The 27,699-nt window shown below is 43.2% G+C and overlaps 2 protein-coding genes across 5 annotated transcripts in view; one reads left to right on the top strand and one right to left on the bottom strand.

Annotated features, from left to right (window-relative positions):
• The window catches only part of Adcy5 (adenylate cyclase 5), a 141,431-nt gene extending 138,371 nt beyond the window's left edge, over nt 1-3,060 (top strand). Inside the window, exons 20-21 of the mRNA XM_028752212.1 lie at nt 1,178-1,302; nt 2,622-3,060. Of these exons, the coding sequence (XP_028608045.1) occupies nt 1,178-1,302; nt 2,622-2,750 (254 nt within the window). The 3' untranslated portion in view covers nt 2,751-3,060. The remainder of the gene's footprint in view (nt 1-1,177; nt 1,303-2,621) is intronic.
• Nucleotides 3,061-3,296: 236 nt separating this feature from the next.
• Nucleotides 3,297-27,699, bottom strand: part of Sec22a (SEC22 homolog A, vesicle trafficking protein) — a 60,879-nt gene continuing 36,476 nt past the window's right edge. For 2 of the 4 annotated variants that reach the window (XM_028752217.1, XM_028752213.1), the window contains exons 6-8: nt 17,818-17,883; nt 6,927-13,205; nt 3,297-6,206 (exon numbers count right to left, since the gene is read on the bottom strand). In XM_028752217.1, coding sequence (XP_028608050.1) covers nt 13,005-13,205; nt 17,818-17,883 — 267 coding nt within the window. In that variant the 3' untranslated portion in view covers nt 3,297-6,206; nt 6,927-13,004. The remainder of the gene's footprint in view (nt 6,207-6,926; nt 13,206-17,817; nt 17,884-27,699) is intronic. The other 2 variants (XM_028752216.1, XM_028752214.1) reach the window with 2 other exon arrangements.

Below are 27,699 nucleotides of genomic sequence, written 5' to 3'. Positions count from 1 at the left end.
CTAGCCTCTGCAGACACCCTCATGTGCATGTACCACATGCTCACACAGATACTTGAATAAAATACATGTAAAAAGAAGGTATTGGGCCATGCTGGACATCCCTGGAGACCTTGAAGATGGTACCTATGGCAAAAGACTTAAAGGTTGAGATAAGGACACAGTACCAGTGGATGCATGTAGGGTTATGGAGTGCCACATCTGCTCTGCCACAGGGCTCAGCGGAGGCAGGACATAGGAAGTTTTGACCTTGTTTACCTAACGTTGTCACCGGGAGGGCAGGTGTTGGGCTGTAGGGAAGCCATGGGAGACCACTCCAGGGATGGTTGGGACAGCCAGAGCTGGCTCGGGGGTCCTGGGGCCTGTGACGAGGCTGGGGCCATCTGATTCTCAGGCTCTCAGACACCCAGGCACCACTGGGAGCCGCAGAAGAGCTGAGAACAGAGTGGGGGCCCATGGGCTGGATCTAGCCCAGGGCCGACAGGCTTGAGCTTGGTGCTGGCCATGGCTGGGAGTGCAGAGAGGTCTTCTATGGGAGATTAGACAGTGGCTCTATAGGTGAAGGTCTTCTCCATCGCTCCCATAGTGGATCCCGATGAAAAGAGGCAGTCTATGGTTTTAAGGCATTTATTGTCATGGTAGAAGGTGGATGAGTAAAACCATACCTCACTTCTTAGGGCGGGCCTGAGGTTAAATACCGTGTCTGGGAAGGAGAGTTTATTGGCTAAGTCCTCTAGACCTCTATGTACCTCATTAAAGTGGAGATCTGTCTTGAGCCTATGTGACCACAGGTCATGTCCTCTACCTGTGGAGGGGGTTGGGGTGTTGCCCTTATGTGACTGATGGCCGCAAATCTATGGGGAGCCACAGCTTGTGACAGAGGCCTGGTGTCTGGGGATAGGTGAAAGCATTTACAGTCCCTTCGAGGTCTCCGGGGTTTCTAGCCTTAGCTCAACCGGGAACCAGTCTACCCTTCACAGTCCCACAGATGTGTGTGCACAGATCCTTGCTTTCTTGAACCATGGATAGTGCAGAAAAGTGTGTGACTCAGGGATTAAGCTTAGCCTCAGTTCAGCAGGAATGAGGAGCACCCACAATGTCCAAAAGGTGGATGCTGGCAATAGCAAGCAGGGTATGTGTGCTGTAAGCTGATGAGTATGGTTGATTCCTATCCACACAGGGCTCAACATTGGACCAGTAGTGGCTGGGGTCATTGGGGCTCGCAAGCCGCAGTATGACATCTGGGGCAATACAGTAAATGTGGCCAGCCGTATGGACAGCACTGGGGTGCCTGACCGCATCCAGGTGAGTGCAAACACAGCTATCATTCACGGCATTCACATGGAAGGCCTCTGTTGCCCTGGTGCTAGGAGGTTTTCACTGCAGACCACACAGAGTTCACAGTTAAAGTTTCTCTTCAGATTCAAGAGCGGAAGTGGCAGTCAGGGGGCCAGAGTTTTGGAAAGGGGGTTGGGTCAGTCCTTCAGTACCTTGGACAGGGCTCAGGCGTCCATAGATCCTCTACTGTGCACAGAAGGAATTGGTGGGGCAGGCCTCTCTAAGAGTGCTAATGAGAAGCCTGGGCCTCACCAGTCCAGGCATACAGGAGGATGCAGACAGCTGCAGGGAACAAATGTTTACCCAGTGGGACTTGCAGTTCTCCTGGGCTGGTGAGGCTGCTGGTGTCTTTAAGAGATCCAACATCCAAGAGCAATAGGAATTCCCCCTTCTCCACCCTTTGCAAGCTGGTGCTGATTCCTAGGCCTGCAGCTCTTCAGTCCCTCCCTTCACTTTCAGACTTGATTCATGTTCCATTGTCATAAAAGCTGTACTAACACACACACACCTGAAGGTCCTGGTGAAGCTGTGGGAAGTCCGCTTCCCGGGCCTGCTTTTACAAATGCTAACAGTACAATTTCAAAGGTATTTTTGATGTATTACACCACTTGAATGTTCCCTCAGTTGTCTGACCTATCCAGATAGAGTCGGCCTATGGAATTGTGGGTGCTGTCCAAGGTACCAGACCTTTCCCCACTGTGGGCTTGAGGAGGAGAAAGGCTGTAGGTATGTAGAGAGAGTGACTAACTTCCTGCTGCCCAGCAGCTGCATGGCAACCCAGACAGTTGGGAGTTCTGACAGTACTCAGCATGCCTCTGTGCCACCCATCCTTCGCCCCTCTCACCCCCACAGGACATAACTGATGAAACCCCAGGGAGTCTTCTTAGTCTGCAGAACTAAGAAACACAGGCCTCAACTCTGGCTCTGGAGTGACATCCAGGTTCTATGATTTGCTCACTGTAACCACAGGAGGGGAATACACATTTCCTGAGCCTTGGGCATGGGAATAATAGTTTCCTATAAAGAGATTAAATGAGACCAGAGGCGGCTCTCTGTTCTGTCATGGAGGCAGCTCTACTGGAAGCAGTTTATGAACCCCAGCCCGTGCTCCAAGTAGCACTTATGTGACAAATTCCTAGATACTTGCCATTCCATGGATGAGCCCCTTATTGTCTCCAAGAGCCAGTGGTGGAGGGTCTTCCCTACTCTCATGTCAGGACAGAAACGGGGCATAGGCACACAGGGGTCACTGACAACCCGTCCTCTCCCTTCCTATGCCTCCTCAGGTTACTACAGATATGTACCAGGTGCTGGCCGCCAACACATACCAGCTGGAGTGCCGGGGTGTGGTCAAGGTCAAGGGTAAGGGTGAGATGATGACCTACTTCCTCAATGGAGGGCCTCCCCTCAGTTAGCAGATACCAGCCAGAGGTGCCAGCATCCTGGCCTCCAGAGGATTGGAACAGCTTCTTTGTGCACCATGGGCAGATGGGGCCTGTGCGCCCAGCCCATAGCTGCACTGGTAAAATTTCCACTTTGACTCAGAAGCAACTTCTGCCTTTGCTGGTGGGCATGGCTTTTGGCCTAGGCCCAGGGTGCCAGCGTCCTGCGAGCACCGAGCTGACCAAAGATGTTCCCCTTGGCAGAAGATTCCGCTGGACTCAGTTAAATCTTGAGTTTTCTGACAAATGCTGCTGCCACATGGTGGAGGTGCTACCGGAGCCTTCACTGGTGGCATGGCATGGCACACAGTGGCTGGCCTGAGGGGAGGCCTCCATGGACCTCAAGGGTCTGCTTTTCCACTGTGGAGAGGCCATCCCAACGTTTGGGGGCAGAACTGGGAGAGGTGTGGCCCATGCTGTCCTCTCCCCACACCTCCATGCACACAGACAATGCCCTGTAAGGGAAACAGGACTACTGACAAGGGGGAGGCAGGAGGACACCAGGCAAGGAGCAGTGGCTCTGAGCAAAAGAAAATATTTATTAAATAAAACAGAACAAGTTTTCTCTGCCATTCTTTAGACATGCTAGTTGTATGTGTGTAAGAGACACACAAGCAAACGAGGAGGCCCCTGGGGTAGGGAGGTGGGAACCCCAACTTGTCTTTTTGTATTTTTTATTTTGTATTATTGAAACCTTGGAGATCTAACAAATATACCAAATTCTATATTTTGTACACTCTATTAGGAAACAGCTGTGCCCAGCAGGGCATTTCTGCTCCTCTGTACTGTACGTCTGTCTGTCAGCGTGTGCACTGGTGTACGTGTGTGTTCATACTGTGGAGCCAATCCCTGAAGGGTGTGTTCCCCTCATCGCAGACTTGGCAGGCTTTGTTTTTTCTAGGCACAGCCAGAGCAGGGGTGTGTGTTGTTTTGGGGTACCACACTAGTCCCTCTTTCTAATCCCACCTTACATCCCATTTCCCAAGTAAACAAATGCCATCAGAAGAAGACACAGGCACTGCTCCGGTCCAGGCGGTGTCCAAGCATTCTCCACTTACTAGTACTGCTCTTCTGCTCCATCCCAGAGCTGTTGCATGGGTCCCTCCCCTCACAAAGGGGCTACCTAGGAGCTCAACAGTGGCCAGGGCTGGAGGAAGCCCAGCCTTTACAGCCTCCTCAGCTGGCCCAGGTGCAGGGGGCTGTCTTGGAAAGGGTCCCTATGACCTGGGGATGCAATCTATATATAGGTCCTGGTTTAGGGAAATGGTGTAGTCTTGCCTTCCACCCCCAGACACAGGGAAATTTTCTCTGGTTTTAGTGGGAGGGGACGGTTAAATGTCCTGAGGAGAAAACACTGTTTTTGTAGTTTCCAAGAGCACCTTTGAAAACCGACATTCTATCACAGATAAACTTGAACAGCACCCGTCCTGTCCGTGCCCAGATCTTCTCATTGCTTCTCAGGGTGCAATTATTCTCCCCTCTGACAGGAGAGTAAGGTGAGGTGGCAGTCAAGTGCCAGCTCAATGTTACTTTGATGTCCTTCACCATCCTCCAGCCCTGAGAAATAAAGTATGGACCCCGAGCTGCCGCCCCTGCAGCTGTTCTGTGCTCTGCCATTCCACTCGAGTTCTGCACTGCCCTCGCCTCTGGGACAGGGGCTGCTTCCCTCGCACTGTTCTCAAGTCCCTGGCCCTCCACATGTCCTGCCAATGCCAGTGGGTTTTTGTTTAGCTTCCAACCAGAGTACAGTGTGTGTGCTGAGTTTATACTGTGTTTTCCCGTGGAGGCTCCTCCCCACTCCAGCAGTGACTGGTGACAGCGTGCAGTGCTAGCTCTTCGTTCCCTCTAAGGGGTGTGTGCACTCTTTTTATTCCTGCTCTTGCAAAAATGATACAATTATGATTTCCCATGGAAATTGAAAAGTCTATTTAAATAATTTAACTATTAAAAACACTTTCACTGGTTCTGTTTTCTGGTCTGATTTTCATTTGGGTAAGGGTCCAGGACAGGATGTGCCAGAAGGAAAACAAAGCTTAGACAGACCACTGGAAGGACCTGAGGAAGTGGGCAGGGACGGTGACAGCTGTGTGCCATACTGGGTTAGGCACTGTACAAATGCCATCTTGAGAGCTCCTCCTGGTCATCACATTCCGCTGAGGACGAAGCTGAGGTGCAGAAACCTTGAACTGTTGGCTTAGGACCACACCTAAGTATCAGGAGGTTCAGAGGAAGCACTGGTACTGTTGCTGGAGACCAGACAGGGCGCCTTCTCAGGAGACTCTATTTGCTGTACCATCAAATTCAGGGTTAGCTAGGTCCAAGAAATAACTCTAGAGAGGTACGGGCAAATTAAATTGGACACAGGTAACATAAAGGGACCTGTGAGAAAGTTTACTGGCTTCACGGAAGCAGTGGCCACATTTCTAGGCATGGCAGGCCTAGACCTCAGCAGGGCTTCAGATATGCGTAGGAATGATATAAGTTATAGAGGTAGAAATTCGTTATAGAGGCTGGGGCACACAAATTAGAAAGAGAATTCAATGATATGGAAATTCGAACTTGGTGGGGTGTGATCATGCACACCTTTAATCTTAGCACTTGGGAGGCTGAGGCAGGCAGAGCTCTGTGAGTTCAGGGCAAGCCTCAGAACTATATAGAGAAATGCTGTCTCCAAAACAAAACACTTCATGGCTACTATTGGTCAGAGTAGGAACCTCAACCCCTAAAGAAATCCTCCCTGCTGTGGCTGAGCCTTCGAGCACCCCTTGAGACCACATGTACACACGGCCACAGGATCACACAAGGGGACAGTTCCAAAGTCCTTCGCATACCCATCATGCTCACCGAGCAGATCCCAAAGAACAGGTCCAGCTCTACATTTCTTCCCAAGGATATCCACACCTAGAAAGCTAATTCATAGAACTTACTAGAAAACATTCCACTGGTATACAGGTCAGGTTCAAGCACCCCATCCCTGTGCGTAGCAATTGGCAGATGTCAGCTAACATGGTAAGTAACAGAGGAAGTTAGCAAGGAATTGATGGAGAGCCACAAGGACTTCCTGTATTGGAGAGGATGAAGCTCAGGTCTGTAACAAAGCCAAGCGACTTCAAAACTTTCAAAGTCACAAGTGTATTTATGAACTTCCAAAAGCAAATGTCACCCAAGAGGCATAGAGCTCTGAGGCCAAGCTGAAGTTTTTCACATGGTGAATTATGGGTAGTAGGCATGCTTCTTCAGAAGTAATCAATAGACCCTGAGCTCCCCAGCACTGGATAGCAATGCTGAACCCGCTCACCTGGGCAGAAAGCACGGACACTGGGAGATGGAATGCTGGGCAGTGGTACCAAGAAGCCTAACTGCTCCTGAGCTAGAGAATGGCAGCAGCAGCAACAGCAACTCCAAAAACCATGGCTTTTGTGTCACCACCTAAAGTAAAATGACATGCTAAAAGAATGAATGCACACCCTGGAGGAGAGCTTTTCTCTTCCGTGCTGGCGGCAGGTCAGGAGAGCACTGGTATACCTGAGACTGCTGGGATGTCTACAAGCAGCTTACCATTTACCCAGGATGCCCTGTCCACAGCTGAGGTCTATAGAAACAGGCTTGTCACTACTGTGCCGAGGTTAGTGAATGAGCTGATGAAATGGCTCAGCAGGAAAAGGCACACTCACTGGATCCCACATGGTGGAATATAGAACTGATGCCTGCAAGTGTTCTCTGACCTCCATACACACACTGTGGCAGGGACATGCACAATATACGTGTAATTTTTTTTAAAGTTGGTGATGTGAGAGCCTTTTAGATTTCAAAAAGGCCTCAGGGTTCTGCTTCTGTTTCAGGTTGGGGGGCAGGACACACACACACACACACACACACACACACACACACACACACACACAGCTGTTTTGCTATCTTGCCTATCCTTCCGTCTTACCTGCAGGGTCTCGCTCTCTCATACAAGAACACAGTTCAGTGAGGACAGCATCGGCAGGCCCCCAAGGTTCCCTCTGACATTCTATCTGTGCAGCTCTTTACCCAGTTTCTGGGGGTCAGGCCACACAGAGAATAGCAACCGTTGAATTAAGATTACAACTTTAGAGCTACAGGCAGGGTTTACAGTGAGGTAAGAGCCTGTAGTATGATTACCTCAAAACAAAAGTCAGGAAAGGCCCTGGCTTTGTCCTCAGCAGCAGCCGTGCAGGCCAGCATCACTGGGAGCTCTGTCTTGAAGATCTGAGCCACAGGCTGGGGAGGTCACAGAGCGGGTGGGTCTAGAGAAAAGGGAGAGAGGAGGACAGTGGAGCTTAGAACGGAAGCCCATAGGCCACATAGGGCGTTTCCCAGCCCTCCACCTCAGCTCTGCAGAGCCACCCCAGCTCACAGTGACAGCACACTGGTCCCCAGGACCCTGTCATGCTTCCCAAGAAAGCACTCACTGGAATCCCTCAGGGAGCCTCATCACTTTCTGCTGGCCAGCTTTCCGTTCAGGCCTGGCTGGCTGTAGTCTCGGGCTTGTCAGCATCTCTCCTTAGCCTTACTTTCCCTGGTTTTCCAGTTTTGCAAAGTTTGCTTCCCCACTTGACCATGGTGGCACTTCCTACTGGCTGTTTTCAGAGCAGTGCACCTTTATCTTTTTATAGCCATGCTATATTTGTGCTTTTCAAGAATTCCTTTCAGCTGACAGAACTGTAGGTTGCAGGCTGCTGGCTGCCCACCTCCTACCTCTCACCTCCCTATCAATAGGGACTCACAGGGACACCAGGGAAGGTGTCATCCAAGACTGTCAGGTAGACAGACAGGTATATTCAAAGCAAAGTCTATTGAGGCCCAGACTCCAGTGCCACACTGGATAGGGCAGAGTTCCCCAGCATATCTGTGCCTTGGGACTGGGAGGGAGAGGACTGAAAGGCATAGCTTACCTCTCAGGGTTGTCACTGCATCCCTTCTTCAGGATATTAAGGTGTGTAATGATCATTTCTTCAACAGAGCAGCTGACATACAGCAGGTGTGGGTCACTCAATTCCTTTCTCTCTTTGGATGTGTGCTCTGCCCAGAAGTCCACATAAGTGTCTACCCAGGGTATCACTGCATGCTAGATATTGCAACAGAATCCCCCTAGGGGATGGCTTCTAAAGAGTTTTGTGCAAGGATTTACCACATTCTTGAGTGTTGTGGTCATGGCTTTCTGCCTGGTGCTGGTCCCAGGGCTTTCCCTACATCTATTCATTTTACAATCTCACTACACAGGAGGAAACTAAGACAGGAAGGTGTCAGAGACATGCAAGGTCACAGCACAAGGAGGAGAGAACCAGGGAGGCTGGATCCAAACAGCCTCAGCTGTAGAAAGCTATTCCCTCTGTTTCCTGCATTCACACCTAGAGACTCATATCAGAATGGTCACAAAATTACTCCAAGCAGAAGAACCAGAGTATTCTGGCAACATCCTAGGAAAATAAGGTTTGTATCATGTGACTCACCAGCCACACTTATAAATACTAAATGTCTGGATACCTTGACCTAGGTGCTTTAATCCTAGGCCCTTGAGCATCTGTCCTGTCATGATTAGAAGTGCAGGGATTTTAGCTAACTATTTTTTTCCTTTTGGGATGCCTTACCACAGGAATTGGCAATGGCTTTGTTCAGTATGTAAAAAGCATATTACCTGCATACATATGTAGTTATACAGGAACCTATGTGATGTGGTTTGAGATTATATGGTAGCTAAGAGTATGAGTTCCTAGTGAGGTCAATCTGGGTTACAATCCTGGTGCCACCCCAAGGATCACACTGACTGTGGTAAAGCTGTGTGACATCTTTAGGGGTTGGGCAGTTCATCTGTAGGAAAGAATGCCTTCAGGATTCTGCAAGGGCAACACGGCTACACCCAGAGTCATGTTGTGGAACACACAATTCTGTTTTCTTTGTTTGCTCCATCTGTTCTCTCTACTGTCTCCTGATCTCAGATGGAGCCTGACGGAGCCCCATGAACATGGATGATGCCCGCATGGCTGTGCTGTGGAATACAGTAGAAAAGGGCAAATGTGAACCGGGGGTGAGGCTGGGCTGGAAATACTGTTTGTTGCCAAGGAAACGCTGGGAAGGGTGTGATGCTACAGTGCTGATCCAGGAACTCCTCCCTGTAATCTCTCAGAGCCCTCAGGTGTGCGGAGGTAACTGCTTACACACCAGCACTGCCAAAGCACAGGACACTGGGTGTCCTCCCATGTGTCAATGCCAGTCACTATTAATAAGCAGGATGCATATGGCTTCCAGGCACACAGGGGTCAACATTTACTGAATTTCACCTGCCTAATACTCTATTTGAAAAGCTCAGCCATTCATGAAACCATAAGCCTAGAGGTTTGTGGACATGACTTAAGAGTCAGCGGCAGGGACTGCTTTTCTTTGGAACAGCCAGTGCTTAAGCTGGAGGCTGCTATCTGACAGCAGCCCCAGAGCAAGAGTGAACATGAACAAATGCCTCACCAAGTGGTGCCTCTCACCAAGTGGCAGTTACAGACTTGCTGCACTCCTGCCTGCTTGGTCCTCACCAACCCACTCAGAACCCTTAGAGTTGCAGGGGGTTCTCTTGCTGATCCTTAGTGAGGATATTATCAAATCCAACTTAAACAACAGAACAGGTGCTACTTACTGCAGTGTCTAAGATTCCACTTCCTCAAGAAGTGCAGAAAAAGACTAAGAAACCCTGACCATGACATAGAATGACCTGTGATCTGTGGTGAGGCTAAGTGTTCACTTTGGTCTAAGTGGTGGATGCTTTTGAAATCAGTTACTTGTTCTTTAACCAAATACTCCATGGCAGCTCTAACAAAGTTATTTTAGCTTGTTAAAGAACAAGTGATAAGCACACACTCCACCATACTCCCCTGGAAATCCAGCAGTGTGTCCTTAGGTTAAGCCTTCTGGAGAAAAAAGGCCAAGTTAAGTATTCATTTGGAGGTCAGCATACTACAGGAGCACAGAGGAGTCAACCTGGGTCTGCACCAGAGGCAAAGTCTCAGGCCAAGGTCCTGGCCTCAGTGGAGCCTTGGCAAAGCCATAGCTGAGAGACATTCCTGACATGGTCTAACCGAAATGCACTTTTCCAGACTTGAGTCTGCTGTGAAAAAACCCTACAAAGCAGAAAGAATTGTGTTAAACTGGAATAGCACATTTGCTTTATAAATTACAAAACTGGGTAAAGGTTCTCCATGATCCATTTGTCTCAGATGGATTTTCAAGCTTTAACAGGTACTTGTTCTTAGTTCAGGGCAAGAATTCTTAATTATGGCAACAAAATAAAATCTGTACACACTCATATGCACAAACACACACACATGCTCACACATAGAAATGGAAGCCTGCAACAAATAGATAATCTACACAATATGCAAATACAATGTCTATTTAAGAGTTCACCTCATTTTAGCACTTCCCAGGACCCCAAGAGAGAACATTTTTACCAAATTCATCAGTACAGGAGGCCTTATCTAGAATGTGTTTTATCTTGGACAGAGCCCTGTCTAAGTTGCTCCCTTCTGACCCCAGCTTCTGGACACCGAGTCACACCCTCTGAGCCACAGTGGCAGGTCTAGCCCTTCACTCTTCTGGTCTGTCTCCCTTTCTGTTCAGCTTTTGTCAGCACTGTCTTTTGTGGCTTTTCTTGGCATGTTGTTCTTTCAGGGAAAAGACTCAGTATGAGTAAGTTTCAAACCCAGACAAATAAAGCAAATACTTTTAGATTATGATAGAGTATCTGTTCTTGGCGCAGTCAACAGGCAGCATTTCAAACTGGTTAAATTAAGATAAATGTCCATTAACACACACTGGGAAGACTGTCGTCACAAACAGAGCCATTAGTCCCACACTAGTCAAAGAGCTTGGTGCGAGATTAGCGCACGTGTACTTAGCTATGTGACGTATAAGCCAGGGATCTGATTACTCCATTGCATCCACGTAACACAAACACAGCCACACAGACCTCACAAGGACCCTGAGGGAGGGAACACTTAGGAGTAAAGGTGCACTTCAAATACAAGCTGCTATCAGTGCTACAGCTTAGACACTGAAGAAATTCTCTAGGCCCATGACAAGCCTAGAGATTCTTGAACAACATCATGGTAGTCATGTACCCTCTTAGGAATGCACATTCCAAATAATGAAAATGGCAGTGGTATAAGAAAAGATTACTTACAGCTGTTTCATTCTTTACATTAAAGATGTAAACACCCTCTTAACCCAAAACAGCTGGTGAAAACACAGTCAGAAAAACAAGCTTTTAGAAATAACTCGTGATTTTTCAAGTGTCCCTGCTGAACAGATTCAAACACTAAACACTGCAAGACAACTTAGTGATGTTGAGGTAGCTTTTGAACCAAACTCGTAAGAGCTATCAAATACCAGGACATAGTAAAGCCACAATTGATCAGACAGCTCGAGCTTCCTGGTTGACTAACTATTATAAGAAATATCTTCTGCTCTACCCACTCACTAGTTTAGGAAGCCTTCCTAAGTTGAACCACTTTATTTACAAGGCTCAATAAGTATAAAATGCCAAACATAGTCCATGTGGCTCTGATGTCTTAGGCCCATGTGATGCCTTGGGGCATCTCTGAGAAGGTACACGACAACTTTGTCAGCAGCTTTGTTACAACAGAAACCTAGACAGATTTGGAGTTTCTTGTTTTAAATAAACCATAGACATCATAAATCCACTTACTGCCTTCCTTCTACCTTATTTTATAGGATGGAGGGGCAGTGAAGGTTCCACATATGAAGATCTTCTAGTTCTGCAAGTATCCACACAATGGGTTAGGCAGATGAGGCAGTTCAGTGACCTGACCCTCTAGACACCTTCAACCAAGTAATTACAGTCCCTGAAGGAATTACATACCAAGTCCCATTGTTGGGGGGGGGGATGATATAAAATATAGAATTGTATGCATTCTCTGTTTGGAATCTTTTCTTTAAAAACAAAGGCAAATCATTCATGATGAATACAAACCAGGTGACTTGTACATTTTTGCAAATACAATCAAGCTGTGCTTCTATATTATGAATTCAAAATGGCTTGAATAATCTTCCTACAGGTATAAGAGTGTTATTTCTTCTGGATACTAGTTAGCTCCCCAAACCATGAAGTAACAGGAATTGTCAGGGGAAATCCCATTTCTCACACTCAGCACCTCTGGAACAAATGAAATGGTTTTGGGTGCAAACCATAACTAACCAGAGCTGTGCCACCATGAAAATGCCATTGCCTTTGCAGTTTCCCATTATCCTTGGAGTATTCCACAGGGCTCTCATTTTGGTGCCAGGCAACACCTCATTATTACAATGAGTGTGCCACTCAGGACTAGAGCCCTGGTAGGTATCAGTATCTTGTAAGAACTTAGCATTTCACTGTGTGCTGGCAAACTGATACTGATTTTCCACTTGGAGTAGGGGCTCCTTTCTTTATTAAATACTTTAAGATTTTAAAGGTTAGAAACTAAGCAAATAATAGCATACATAGTACCCAAATGATAAGAGTTTGGAAGACCAAAATAGTCAAATGAATTGTGTATTTTTAGTGATTCAAAAGAATGATAAACATGGTCTAGAAAGAAAACACACATCACTGTGTTGTCAGGACTTGTGACATTGTAGAGATGTGCATCACAGGCCACTCCCACACCAGGTGATCTCCAGAGTTAGAAGGTGGCAGAAACAGAAAAGTAAAAAAAACAATTTCATGCCATTCTAGGCTTCATAAACTCTTGGTACTATAATTGTGCAAAGAATCTGACACTTAGTACAGTGGCTGTTTGAGATCGGAGCTTTCCAGTTCCTGCAGCATCCCCTTCAATGGTCTACACTAATGCCTCACAAAGGCAAACTCAGGTTGTAGCACTTCTGCTTGGTCCTCAGTGCACGTCCCATGACTAAGCTTCACTTAACTCTCTAGTGAGGATTCAGTGCTGACTGCCAGGTCTTCAGGTGATGCTGAACTTCTTGTATTGTGATGGGCCTGACATTCCACTGCAGGATCCTTATGGGAGTTTTCTCACCAGGTCTCACACGCTCACGGGCATGCCAGGCTGATTTGTAAAACAAAAATGGGCAGAGAAAGAAAGCAGAGCTTCTCATGTGTGGTGACTGGTTTCTTCGTCACAGTGGCCACTAATTTATGTCCTCTCCTTCTTCCCCGGAAGGCAAAGGCAAATCATCTGAAGGTCTGAGATGTCAGACATCATGGTCAGGAGCCTTGCCTTGGGCTTGCCTCAGCCAGATCTGCAGTGTAACAAATGCCCCCACAGTCACATGAAAGAAAAGCTGCCAGAGGTTACGCAGTTCGTAGAGATACATGTTGCACAGACAGATTAAGCCAAAAGTCAGAAATGATTTGACATTCCGCCAGGTGGTGTAGTACACAAGTAAATAACACTGTTCAAAACATAAAAATGAAAGTTGGTTAGGTTACAGGAAAAGAACTAGATATGTAACAAATCAGGATAAAACATGAGAAGAAAATGAAGGTAGTCCCAGAGAAGAGAGATAATGTAAGCTACTGGAGAAATTCAGTCATGGAAGTTCCATGGCTGGAAAGGGAAACAGATCTTCCCGCCTATGTCTTTCATTTTCAGAAGAAAAGCATTCTTCATCATATGCTAAATGGAAGTACATCTGGGTAACTCCCTGTAAGACAGACTGAAGAAATTCTCTATGGTAACAGGGAACCTGGATAGTTACACTGCTGAGCTCTCAGCCCTGGGCTCTCGGCGTGTGCCATGTGTACCCAGGAAAGCACAGAAAAGTCAACAAACAACTGAGGAAGAAGGACTTTCCCACAACTGGAGTCTGAGGGGTATAGAAAGCAACAAGGTGTGATGAACAGCAGGGGGTGGTTCAGATGGGGGGGTTCAGGTTGGGGAGGGGGAGTGGGGAGCCACAGGAATTGGGCCTTGTTCCTCAGCTGTGACAGAAACAAACAAAATCATTCATTGGGCTTCCACTGGACGAACGGAGTGCTATTAGCACATTTTCATCATTTAACTTAAAGCAGTTATATCTTGAAAAGTAAAAAAGGGGACAAAGAACGGCAGTGAGTGCTATTTCAATGAGACAGTAAAGGAAGCATCCCCCATCCACCAGCCCTAGTATTGTTCCCTTTGTCCTTTATTTTTCCCACAACATGTTACAAACATGCTTATTTTGCTTGTCATCTATAGCTCCTGACAGTCGAAGACTTAATTATTTTGTTCATTTGTTTATCTCCAGAGTCTAGAACAGTGCTGAGTACATAATATGTGCTATACAAAATTTAATGACTGAATGGATCCTTTTCTAGAATGTGCCTAAAATCTCAATCTGTGAAGTATGGATTTGTATACACTCATGAAGTCTCTGAAAAGCAGTAGCAGTTTCTGGGAACTGCATCCAGGCTTCAGAATGGGAGGAGGTAAGGGTGTTCTTGCCAAACATTAGTTCTTACATGAGAGAAGATTATTCTATATTTGAAACAGAAGAATGCACACCAGAGTAATGCTTTTAATCCCAGCACCTGAGAGGCAGAAGCAGGAGAATCTCTGTAGGTTATGGTCTAAACAGTTCCAGTAAGACCCTGCCTGCTGTTAAAAAAAAAAATCTGTTGCTATCTATATGAAACGAATAAAAGAATTTATTTTATGAGAGTGATTTTCACTGTGGAATAAAGACTTAAAGACATATTTTTTTTCTTTGAATAAACTTTTGACTTGGAGGAGTTCTGAAATAGCAGAACTGTACTGTCTTCCATAGTGTCACTACTATGTCACCACAGAACAGTCATCACACCAGGACACGATCACACTGGTAACTGATGGACTTCAATTTTGTCCTGTGTCCCGTTAGAGACCTTTCTTCCTCCCACCCGGAAGTCTGTACTGCACTTAGTTGTCACGTCTCTCCAATCTGTAATAGCGTCTCAGTCATGACCTTGACAGGCCTGGTACATAGTCATCAGTTATGCTGGAGCTGTGCTCCTCAAATTGGATGTGTCCACTGTTCCAAGACTGAGTTAAGCATATGTAATTTTGCCAAGAACAACACAGAGGTGCCAGGCAGTATGTTTTATCAGTGCTGTCAACCTGGATCCCTTGACGGGAATATATATGCCACCCACTGATAACTCTACCTGCATCAGCTATTACACAGAGGTGTTTGCTTAATGGTAATTTAATAGTGACTTTTTATCTCCATCATTCTTTCTACATCTACTAATGGGAATTCTACTGTAAAGAAGAGCTTTTCTTATATTAAAAAAATATTAAATTGATGACTCTGAAGTTTTTAAAAGGCAATGAAGAAAAAGATGTCTTGCAATGCAGAGGTGTTGAGACCACCTTGATCAAGCATATTACATAGTTAAAACTTCACTAAACCAAAAAAGCAAATAAAAGAAGAAAAAACTTGTAATATTAAGACAAAATAACATGTTAGTAACAATGTAATTAAGTATGACAGGTGGTCTTTTCCTTTTGAGTTTATGTTTAACAGTTGAATAAATGTATTATAAGTGTCTGATATGTTCTGGAATATATGGGGAAGAAATAAACAGAAGTTTTATAAATAGAGGAGGACAACAGAAGATCTAGGGAGATAATGTATCTACATCTCACTAAACATGAAGCGACAACAGTAGCAGACTATGACAAGTATCTATTGTTTGCTACCTATAGTAAGGAACTACTTTAAAATCCATAAGGTTTTTAAATACTATACATAATACTGAAGTGGAATTCTTAAAGCCTCAAATAAACTATAGAAACATAGAAGAAAATTTAAAAATGAAAACAGAACAAAAAAAAAGCCCAAATATCCATAATTATATTAAATGTAAATGGCTTACATATAGCAACTAAAAGAAAGAGATTGGCAACATGGACTTAAAAAACCAATTTCACTATCAGAAAATTGCATAAAATAACAGAGGCAAGTTAAAAGTAAAAAGACGAAAAAGGATATGTCATGCATATTAATCAAAAAAGGAAAAGTATAAATATAAAAATACTTCAAAGCAAAGAAAATGATGACACACGAGTCAAAGCATGTCTGCCAAGGTGACAGAGCAATCCTAAATTTGCATGAACTAAAACCACATAGTTTAAAAACATGTGAGTCAAAACCAGAACTGAAATGAAAACTAGAAAGGTCCACAATTCAACTTCTAACAAGAGCAGAAATCAATAAAATTGCAAACAGAAAAAGAGAAGAGGGAAAAAACAAACAAAACAAAAATCCTGATGGACTCAACAGCTGGTTCAATCAGTGAAACAGAAACTGACAGGATCAACTCTGACAATATAAATTACCAAGATTAGAAAAGAAACACTATCATAAACATTGTAGGTACCAAAAGAATATTGAGATATGATTACCAATTCTATATATATAAATTAGATAAAATAGATCACTTCCACTAAACCCACAAACTACCATAATTTCATCCACTAAAATAGAAAATTTGTATCATTCTGTAACTATTAGGAAAATTGAATTTAAGGTAGTATGTAGCTAGGGTAATAAAGACCATATGATTGTGGTAGAAGGATAATAGACCAAACTAATGTAATTCAGAACCCAGAAAGTCTCACAAAATACAACCAACTGAGTTTGTATAGAGGTACAAAAGCAATTCAGTGGAAGAAAATAGTCTTATAAAGAAATGGTGCTGCAGCACTTGGTCATGTATAAACAATTTAAAAAGAAAAAGAAGCAGGATTATTGACTTAGTTAGGCACAGAGGTAGCATGATACGGGGGAATGAACCCGGGCTCTCTCACTCTGAAGCATTAGCCTTGGCGCCTCCCTTTTCCTGGTTATGCCATCTCAAAACAGTACTGAGAGTCTGTCTGTTCTCATTATAAATGAGACAATAATCTTGTATGACAGGGGTGTAGGATTAAAGTGGGAAACCCTCAAGAGAACACTGTGCAAACTGAAGCACACTGTGTGCCACTAACAAACACATGGCCTCACATTACCTGTATGAAATGTCATTTGTCCTAATGAAACCTGTCAAATTTAATAAGACTTCTAAAGATAACATTAAGAAAATTTAAAGATTTTAAAGTGAAGCCACTGAAACTAAAATGTATAATGTTTGCTTATATAAAGTTCAAATATCTATCAAAGTATTTCCCCAAGGAGTTCTACTGAATTTTGGGTAGTCTCAGGTGCATATCAAGCTTCAAATATTCCTACCTTTTCTTTTTTTTTCATAGAAGCCAAAATGTTATGCCACTTATAAGGGTCAGATCAGTGGACCCTGTTTGCTCCTTATGTTCTTACAAAATTATTCCTGAGTTTGGGTCATTCTTCCCATCTCTCCTGTGACCAATCTCCCCACTGGCCAGGCATAGAACCTGCCCCTCCAAGAGTGTCCTACACATCCTGTTCCTTCTGCCCCTCCATGAGTGTCCTACACACCCTGTTCCTTCTGCCCCTCTGTGAGTGTCCTATACACCCTGCTCCTTCCTTCTGCCCCTCTGTGAGTGTCCTACACACCCTGCTCCTTCTCACTGTCTTGCTGCCGTTGCCACAGTTTACACTCCCTCTATTTTCCATCTGAATTACTAGAATCATATCCCAACTGGTTTCCTAACTGCCAGCCCTTCTGCTTATAATTCATCCTATTTGCCTTTACTAAAAAGTAAGTCTAAAAGACATGTCTACTTAAAAAATCCTAAAATATTACTTTTCCGTGTCACTCTCTATTCATGGCCCCCAGAACACAAATCCTCTGGCTCTCACTAGAAAATTTTGTCCCAGACACATGACATGGCACCCCTGATAACCCATCACAGAGAAAGGGTTAAGAGTAAGTCCACTGCGAACATCTGTCTACAACTCAAGATTGAAGTGTAGGTTACAAAGGTAACAGAGGTTCAAATTATAGAAGAGGCAAATAACTCAGACACCATTTTTATGTATTTTAAATATACGGGCAATTATTAGACTCAACATCTGAAACAAACAGCAATGGGGAAGTGTTTGTTACAAATGGGAAGAAGCGTACCTGGTAAAGGCAGGCTGCTGTTCCAAGGAAAAACGCAACAATGTAATTAAGATCCTCACCATCACTCTGTAAGAAACAAATAAAGATTACCTTTTTGCTGGCAGTTCATATTAAAAAAAAAAAAGCCCAAACCAATCTACTAGGATAGGATATGCTCACGCTTATACACACTCAAACATTTTACAAAGTGGTGTATAAAAAACTGTGCGTCTTAGAAATATGAAACACATGGTAAGACAGGGAGGATGGGTATGCTGGAGATATGATTCAGCAGTTAAAAGAACTGACTGCTTTTCTAGAGGACAGAGGTTCAATTACTAGCACCCACATGTGACTCACAACTGTCTGTAACTCCAGTTGCAGGGACCCAATGCTTCCTTCCTGACCTTCATGTACCCAAGACAGGCACAAGTGGTAGGTACACAGACATACATGAAGATAAAACACCCATACATATAAAATACATTTAAATGTACAAGGCAGAGCAATGGGAAGTTGAGGAAAACTACATACATTCTGTATCTCAGCCTCAACTATCAAATGCCTGTCACCCCAGGGAAGATGAGAAGCACCCAGGAAAAGCCAGCTTCCTCACACTACAGAGAATCTCGTCTTCCTAGTAAAGCCACATGAAAACGCACACCACCCTGGCAGTGACCAAGTTCCTCCTGCTCATGAGGGTCGCCACTTAAATACAATCTGACAAACTTTACTGCCCGGAAGCACATAAATGAACTGCCTAATAAAGTAACTTGACATGATAAATAAAACTGTGGTGACCGAAAAGCTACTGTCCACTAGAGTGTGCTAAGTCCCCAAAAGAAAGATCAGGCCTGTTTTCAAAGCCACTGCTAGAAAACATTAAGGATGAACAGCCAGAGCCTGTGTGAACAGAGATCTGTCCTTTGTTCCTACCAAGTATCTGAATTCAACGTCCTTCACTGTGTGGATGAACAGTACATAAAACCAAGGCAGGAGGAGGAAGTGTTTTGCTTCCATGCAAGGACATTACACTAGACCTCTTATTTTAGAAAAAATAATTTTCTTTTTCCTACAGGGTCTCATTATGTAGCCCAGGCTGGCCTCAAATCCCCTTGCTGAGCTGCCTGCTCAGCTTCCTAAATGCTTGGATCACATGACTGTGCCACCAAATGTGCCTCCGCCCATGGGAGTGGAAGGATCCTTATATAATAGAAAGAAGAGCAAATTGCTTTCGTGCAGTTGACTGGGTTCAGAACAGTCCACAAGGCAGAGTGGCTCATCCTAGTGAGATCTTGAAACAGAAACTTCCTAAGATGCTCAGGCCAAGTCTGGCCCAGAGGCAGGCAGATCAACATGAAGCCTTTCTAATTTTTTAATTCAAAGGCTTGAATTAAATTGCTTATTTTTAAAGCCATTTTCCCCCCATTACAAAAGTTTATGTTCAAGCTGGGCAGTGGTGGTGCACACCTTTAATTTCAGCATGTGGGAGGTAGAGGCAGGCAGATCTCTGAGTTCAAGGCCAGCTTAGTCTACAGAGTAAGTTCCAGGAAAGCCAGATCTATATAGAGTAAGCCTGTCTTGAAACACAAACACACTCGCATGCACGCACGCACGCACGCACGAGTTGAAAAGTGTGTCCATTGTTGAAAAGTACAGGAGATACATTATAAAAAGAAACCCATGTTGTTCTTATATAAAGGAAAAATGACTGTTTACCTTTTCACGTGTTTCTGGTTTTTTCTCTCTACCTCTCTCCACTCTTCATCCCCAAAGAAATGGACCTGTACTTTTGCATGCTGCTCTTTGATATTTTGGTTGATTCATAAACACTTTTGAACATGGTAAATGTATCAGCCACAGAATATGTGAAAGAATATATAGTCTTTCAACATATCATAGGACCTAATTACTGGTCCTATAACGTAATAATTATTTTTTCTAAACTTACACTGGCATTTAACATCTCTCTTAATTTTAATTGATTTTTACACCTCAAAGCATGTTTCCAGAGTCAGTCTGACCTGCACTTAAATCTAGTCACAAGCTGTAGTTTTGATTTTTTTCTTTTATTAGATATTTTCTTTATTTACATTTCAAATGTCATCCCTTTTCCAGGTCTCCCCTCTGGAAGCCCCTATCCCATCCCCCTCCCCCAGCCTCTATGAGGGTGCTCCCTACCCACCCACCTACTCTGGCCTTCCTGCCCTGGCATTCCTCTACACTAGGGCATTGAAACTTCTATAGTTTTGATTTCTTAACTCATTTCTTCTTTTGAAAAACTGAAATAGGTCATTTCTGCGTTATAGTAACTATTCCAAACAATTCTCGAGTCTGAGAACCTTAGGGCACGAGTGCTGCATAGTCCTTGGGCATTTGGAGTCTAAGCCTCCGCCCTGCACACTCGAGATGAGACCCACAGCGTCCTATCTGCAACTGAGCTAGTTACTGGCAGAGATCGAAGGTCTCCTGACTTCCAGGGCAGCATTTCTATTGTTGTCACAGGATTCATTTTCTAATATTCCATGTGAAAACTACCTCTGCATTGGCACTGGTCTAATTGTCATTATTTCAAAACTGATCTTTAGAAGAACCCATGCAATACAATGTGATAAAAGCGTAAACATTCCTGAGGTGTCAACTCACAACCACCTTATTAACATCTCTAAACTCAGAACAAAGCTAGGAAGCAAGTGCAAATAATCTAATTTACACATCACTGTGAACATGAAATCAAATTTACCGACTTAAAAAAATACACATATATACACACATACAATAAAAGAAAAACTTTGGTGTCACATATTTTAATAAATCCTTATCACTCTAAGTAACAGTTACTAATCTAGAATAAGTAAACTTATGCTGAGTCTTAGTTTTTCATTTCCTCACACTTCATTTGTGTCTGAGTATGGATACTCATATAGGCTTGCACATACACATGCCACAGCAAACAGATGGAGGTCAGAGGAAAACTTGCAAGAGTCAGTTTTCTCCTTCCATCCTAGGGGTCCAGGAATCCAACTCAGCAATTGGACCTGTAGCAAGAGCCTTTACCAGCAGAGCCATCCCACCAGCACACTTATCTGAAATCTTTTAACAACAAGAATGCTGATTCATGTGAGTCTTCAGAGTTAAACATGCCACAAGCAGAAAGTAACATACTAAAGATAAATGATGTAACCATTTTTAGTATTCAGAGTATTTACAAATCAAGTTATAAAACTATGAGCTTTAAGTTAGTACCTATATACTATACTATTCACAATCAGGAAATATACAACATATTATCCACTAGATTAAAGTTATAATTTCCAGATAAATTCTTTACTTATTTTTCCTTCTTTCTTAACAACAGGGACTCACTATATAGTCTTGGCTGGTCTGGAACTCACTATGTAAATCAGGCTTGCCTTGAACTCACAAAAATCCTAAAGGCATGTGCCACCACACCCAGCAAATGAACCCTTTACTTTATAAATCGAGTTTTATAGAAATATGGAAGCTGTTGATTCAACTTTTTCAGCTCTTGAGCTAGTTCTTTAGTGAACTAGCAAGAACTGAATAACCCCACTTAGATAATTCTTAATATTTGTACAAAATTCTTCAGAGAAAGCTTCAGGAAGAACTATTTAACTTGTGATTTAAAGAGATTATTCCTAACACGAAATGCACTGACAAACCAGAAAAGACTAGGACCAAATCTAAAGGCTTTAGTGAAGGAAAAAAAAATGACTTTTCATGCCATGTAAACTGTGAACAATAATAACTCTGAAGGAAAGAAAAAGTGATCCACATCAGGTCATTGTTCCACAAAAGATTTATCTGCATCTGAATTTTTGGTAATTGAAAAATCAACCCATTAAATTGGACTAATGAAAGATGTTACTTCTTTTTCTTCTGTTTACCCGGGAGTAACTGTTTCTCACTCCTGAGAACTGAACCAAGGGTTCTCGAACTGGTAGGCTACTGCTCGAGCACTCAGTTCTACTCCTAGCCCAACACTTGTTTTCATGGGCAATTTTATGTGGTTCAAAGTAAAAACAATCTATGAAGAGGCACTTAGTGAAGCCTTGCTGCCACTCCGTTCCCCATCAGCCAGTTCCCACCGTGTTTACTACTTCCCCAACCTTCCAGAGCTTGTTTATGCAAATGAAAACATGCAGTTATTCAACCAGACCATTCTTGGTATGTGTGTAGGGGGAGGGGCAGTAAGTTGGCTGGGGCTACTGCGTACAAGCTCAATAGATCCCACCTGTATTTCACTGGCATTCTCAAAATGGCACAGAATTTATATATGGACCTTAAAACACAGATCAGACTCCCGAGCCATGCTCCATTCTAACTGGGACATTAATGTCCTCACATGGCCTATGCAAGGGGCAAGGCTCAGACCCCGACAGGCAGAGGAAGCCTACCTAATCCTTGCTTCTAAGAGCAGACTAGGTTCAACATGTTGGGCTTTTAGCTGCTGCCAAGTAGAGCTGCACCTCACTGGAGAACATCAAACATCAAAGCTCAGGATAAGAACATGCCTCCCTGACCAGGTTTCCTTGGACTGATCATCAAAGAAAAAGTCCTTGTTTTACTCTTGGCTTCTAAACACACCCTCTCTCTCTCTCTCTCTCTCTCTCTCTCTCTCTCTCTCTCTCTCTCTCTCTCTCTCTCTCTTTCTCTCTCTCTGTGTGTGTGTGTGTGTGTGTGTGTGTGTGTGTGTGTGTGTGTTGAGACATGGTCTCACTATGTAGCCCAGACTGGCCTGGAACTCAAGAGAAATCCATCTTCCTCTGCTTTCCAAACGCTATATTAAAGGCGTATTCCACAGGCCAAACTAAAATAGATTTTTAAAACTAGCCTTAGGCATACAGAAAATTGAGTACAGAATCTTCATATATCTCCCTAACTCCTGGCTCAGTTTCTAGTAACAACTGGAATTGATGTGGTACATTCATCACAAATGCTGAGCCAGAACTGACATTACCACTGGGTAATTCCCACTCTTCCTGTTGTAGGCTCTGCGGTTTAGACAAATGCACAATGGCAAGCACCTCCACTAAGTCTCAAAGCACCATTTCCCAGCCCCGAGAATCGCCTACTCACCCCAGCATAACTATAGAACTTATTGTCTATAGGTCTGCCTCTTACAGAAAGTGTCCAGGATGTCGTTTTTCATGCTAGCTGCTTTCATTAAGCAATATGCACTTTAGAGGTCTCTGTGTCTTTTGTGACTCACAGTCATTCTTTCTACCACTGAATGGTCCTCTACTGTATGGATTACTACCGTTTATCACTCACCTTCCATAGCTGCTCCCTTGAAATCGTAAGTTGATATAAATACTCACATGTTGAAAGTGCTCTACTTATTTGGTCAGAGACACCTAAGAGCACTATTGCCAGATGATAGAGTAGAGCTATGTTTAGCTCTGAGAGGAAACAGCCAACTGTTTTCCAGAGTGGCTGTAACATTTTACACTCCCACTTAGCAGGAAATGAGGGTTCCCTTGTCCCATATCCTCATCGGCATTGGGAACATCAGCTGTCGAAGTTTGGGGCATGTTTAACAGGTGTTTGGTGGCCTCATACTTTAAACTTGCAGTTTTTTAATGATAATGTCCAGCATCTTTCCACACACCTGTCTGTCACTTCAGTATCTTCTGTGGTGAGGTTTTCTACTGATTCTTTGACTACTGTTAACAGGTTGATCTGCATCCTTAGACTCACCCTCTCCTCTCCTTAAAGATTTCTTCCTATTTACCTGTTAGTTGTTTGTACATTATAAGTATGTGGGTCCTCTTAGAGGCCAGAAAGAGTGTGTCAGATTCTCTAGAGCTGAAGTTACAGATAGTTGTAAGCCACCCAACACAGACACTAGGAATTGAACTTGGGTCCTCTGGAAGAGTAGTAATAAGCGCTCTTAACTGATAAACCATCTCTCCAGCTCTATAGTCAGGGCTGGAAGTTTCCACGGTATCTTTTCCTAACCTGGGGCTTATTTCATTCTCCTAACAGTGTTTCTCACATAACAGACTTTGACAGATACAATGATGTTTAACAGCATATTTTTCCTTCACAACACTTTTGGTGTTGTACCTTGTACTGGCTGGTTTTGTGTGTCAACTTGACACAAGCTGGAGTTATCACAGAGAAAGGAGCTTCAGTTGAGGAATTGCCTCCATGAGATCCAGCTGTAAGGCATTTTCTCAATTACTAATCAAGGGGGGAGGGCGGCCCATTGTGGGTGGTCCCATCCCTGGGCTGGTAGTCTTGGGTTCTATAAGAAAGCAAGCTAAGCAAGGCAGGGGAAGCAAGCCAGTAAGTAATATCCCTCCATGGCCTCTGCATCAGCTCCTGCTTCCTGACCTGCTTGAGTTCCAGTCCTGACTTCCTTTGGTGATCAACAGCAATGTGGAAAGTGTAAGCTGAATAAACCCTTTCCTCCCCAACTTGCTTCTTGGTCATAATGTTTGTGCAGGAATAGAAACCCTAAGACATACCTAAAAACTCATTTCCAGACCCCAGGGTCATACCAGTGTTCTCGTATGCTACTTATTTTAACTTATAAATTTTAAGTTTTGTTCTTTACATTTAGGTCTGTGACTCACTCTAAATTCCTATTTATTCAACATATAATATCTACAGACTCATTCCTTGGCATGTAGCTTCCTTGTTGTTCCAGCACCATGTTAAAATGACTGACCATTCTCCATTGACTTGCTTTTGCTCTTTTGTTAAAGATCAGGTAGCTATATGGATGTAAATTTATCTCTAATCTTTCAATTCTGTCATGGTGAGGTACTGTTTATTCTTTTGCCAATAGCATACTGTCTTAAGTACTGTGGCTTTACAGTCCATCTTAAAGATGGGCAATGTGAGCCCACCTTTTGTTTTCATCAGTAGATATGAAATACCAATAATCTGTCCCTAACACAGGGCTCCTAAAACTCTTGTAAATGAAGGTGCTAGAAAAATCTTTTCATGTTTGACACTAGTCCTGTCACAGAACCCCTAAGATTTAGGAAATTAGTTTCCTGAGTTATAGAAGGATTTGACCCAGATTTTCCTATCTCTTAGAATTTCCTGTGTAAGGAGGACAGCTTTTGTTCTGAAACAACTCCTGATAGACTCCTAGATCAGTGCCAGATACCAGAAAAGACCATGGTTAGATGGCCTCCATCCCAGTCTTCCAGGAGGAGAGAACAGAGAAGTCAGTAATAATCATATCCTCCCCCAAATTTCTAATCCATGGAGTTTGCAGAACTTCTAGGTTGGTGAACATCTCAATATGTGAGGGGGTGACGAACTCAGCTCTAACAGGACAGAAACTCATGTCTAGATCCTTCCAACCTTTCCCTCTTTATTCATCTGTATCCTTTAAAATTAGCCACCAAATGTGTTTGAGTGCAGAACTATTCTAACAAATGGCTGCCCCAGATGAGGGAGCTGTACAAGCCTCTTACAGCCAGCTGATGGTCATCAGTACAATCTTCCCATAAGACTGACATCTCAAGTAAGGGTAGCCCATGAGACTGAGCCTTAACATGTAAGTTTTGTCCTAACTCTAAGCAGACAGGATTAAAACTGTAAAACATCTAGCTGAGACTGAAGAATTGCTTGTTATGGAAAGACCTCCCACTCATCTGGTGGTAGAAGTAAAATTTTGAGTTTTGTTAGTGAGAATACAGAATAAAAACTTTTGTTTTTTTTTTCTATGTACTGGGTCTTTGCAATCACTTCATTGAATCTACAGAATAACTAGCTGGGATGTTGACTGGGACTGTGTTCAACGTTCACATCAGCATGCAAACAACTGACACTTCAACAATAGTGAGTTTTCCTCTCAAAATGTGGAATGGCTTCCCATTCACTTAATCTTTGATTTCTTTGGTTACAGTTCTAATCTACTTCATATGGGTCCTGTGTATGTTTTAGATTTACTTATAAGCACCTCTGTTTTAGAACTTTTACATTTTAATTGTTGCTGTAATTTAAATAATGTCTGTACAGTTCAATCTCTCATTCTGTTATGTAACTATAATCACTTAATAGTTTCAGGAGCTTTTGGTTGGGTCTTGGGAGTCATTATATAGATAATCATGCCATCTGCAAACTTATTTCTTCCTTCTCTATATTTTTTTCCTTTTTAAATTTTATTACATCAGCTAGGATTTCGAGTACACAGGACTCACACAGCAGAGGTAAGTGGAAGGCATCTTTACCTTGTACCTGTCTTAGGAGAAAGGTTATCTAGTTTTTTGTTATCAAAGCTGTTAGTTGCTTAAGATTCGGAATGGATTTTCCTTAATTAAGGTACAGAAACCTCTACTCCTGGTTTGCTCCAAGCTGGTTTTTTCCCCTTTGTTGTTGTAGTTTTGGTTTTTTATTTGTTTGTTTTTTATCATGAATGAAGATTTTTCTGGATTTTTAAAAATTCCTTTCTACATCTACTGATGTGATCATATGATGATTATTCCTCCTTTAGACTGTTGAAGTGATAGCAGTAATTGATTTCAAATATTAAATCAGCATTGCACACTTGGTTCCTGTATAATTATTTCTATTCATTACTAGATTTGGTTTAATATATTGCTAAAGATCTCTGCATCTGTGTCCAAGAAAGATAGTTTATAAAGTTGCCTTTTAAAAATATAAACAAGCTGTGAAATCTCAGAACAAAGAGTCAATTACATCTAAGTAGCAAATAGTTGGATCTGATTGTGTATTGTCCTGTTTCCCCTCTAATCTGTAATACACTTGTCTGATTGTGGCGAGATGGTTTTAAGTTTCAGAAGCACAATCAGACAAGTGTATTACAGATTAGAGAGAAAACAGGACAATTAGCAATGAAGGAAAGCTGAAGTCAGTTGCAGCATTTCAAAAGCATGAAAGGCTGCAGTACACAAAAGCTTCCTTTAGTTCTTCAGTTATGAATCAGAAGAGGAAGAAGGAAAACAATCAGTCCCAGAAGAGGAAAGACATGATAACTGAGTACATGAAGAAAAACTACATTTCCCTTAACAGGCTGAGCCAGAATGACACCTTACAGGCTCTTCTGACTTACAGGTGCTAAGACCTGAGCCACAGCTTCAGCCAGGATGTAAACAAGGCTTTGTGACACTAAAGTTTTTCTCTGCCTAGGGCTACTCTATCTAGAAAGTTAACTTTTTTACACAGCTACCCCACCTTTTTCCCCCCTATTACATCAATAAAATGTTTTTTTTTTTAAAGATCTATTTGTTTTATGTATATGAGCTCACTGTAGCTGAGCTACACACCGGAAGAGAGCATTGGATCTCATTACAGGTGGTTGTGAGCCACCATGTGCTTGCTGGGAGTTGAAACTCAGGACTTTTGGAAGAGCAGTCAGTGTTCTTAACCACTGAGCCATTTCTCCAGCCCCCAGTAAAATGTTTTAAAGACTGTTTTATTAGCTTTTTCACTTTGCAGTTTCAAACTTTCCCATTTCTTCTTGTTGGCAGCTTGTCTAGCTAGCTGAAAACTGGAATAAGCCCAACCTAGCAGGGCAGGGGGTGAAACAAGAAGGTAGAGGGATGATAGACAACATCCAAAGACTGAGAGGGGGCAGGGGCTTTGCCTATGAGGAACTGTTCAACAAGGGGAAGCCCATGCATTCCCATGATGTCAGAACCCATGATGTCATCTGCTTTCTGTTGGTTTTAGGTGGCTGAATGCAGAAGACTTGTAGAATGGTACTATGAACCTAGCATGGTGAGCAGGTTTTTATAAAGAGTATCTTAAACTTAATGCTGGAGGACACACACACACACACACACACACACACAGAGATTTGATTTATAATGGATAGTGTCAAGAACACTAGAATGTGAATGGAAACAAAGGAAAGGATAACTGTGCGACCTCAAATGTGCTGGACTTTTAAGAAAG

This window comes from Grammomys surdaster, unplaced genomic scaffold (genome assembly GCF_004785775.1).
Source record: "Grammomys surdaster isolate TR1022 unplaced genomic scaffold, NIH_TR_1.0 125889, whole genome shotgun sequence".
Taxonomy (NCBI): domain Eukaryota; kingdom Metazoa; phylum Chordata; class Mammalia; order Rodentia; family Muridae; genus Grammomys; species Grammomys surdaster.
This window is presented reverse-complemented; position numbering and strand designations above follow the sequence as displayed.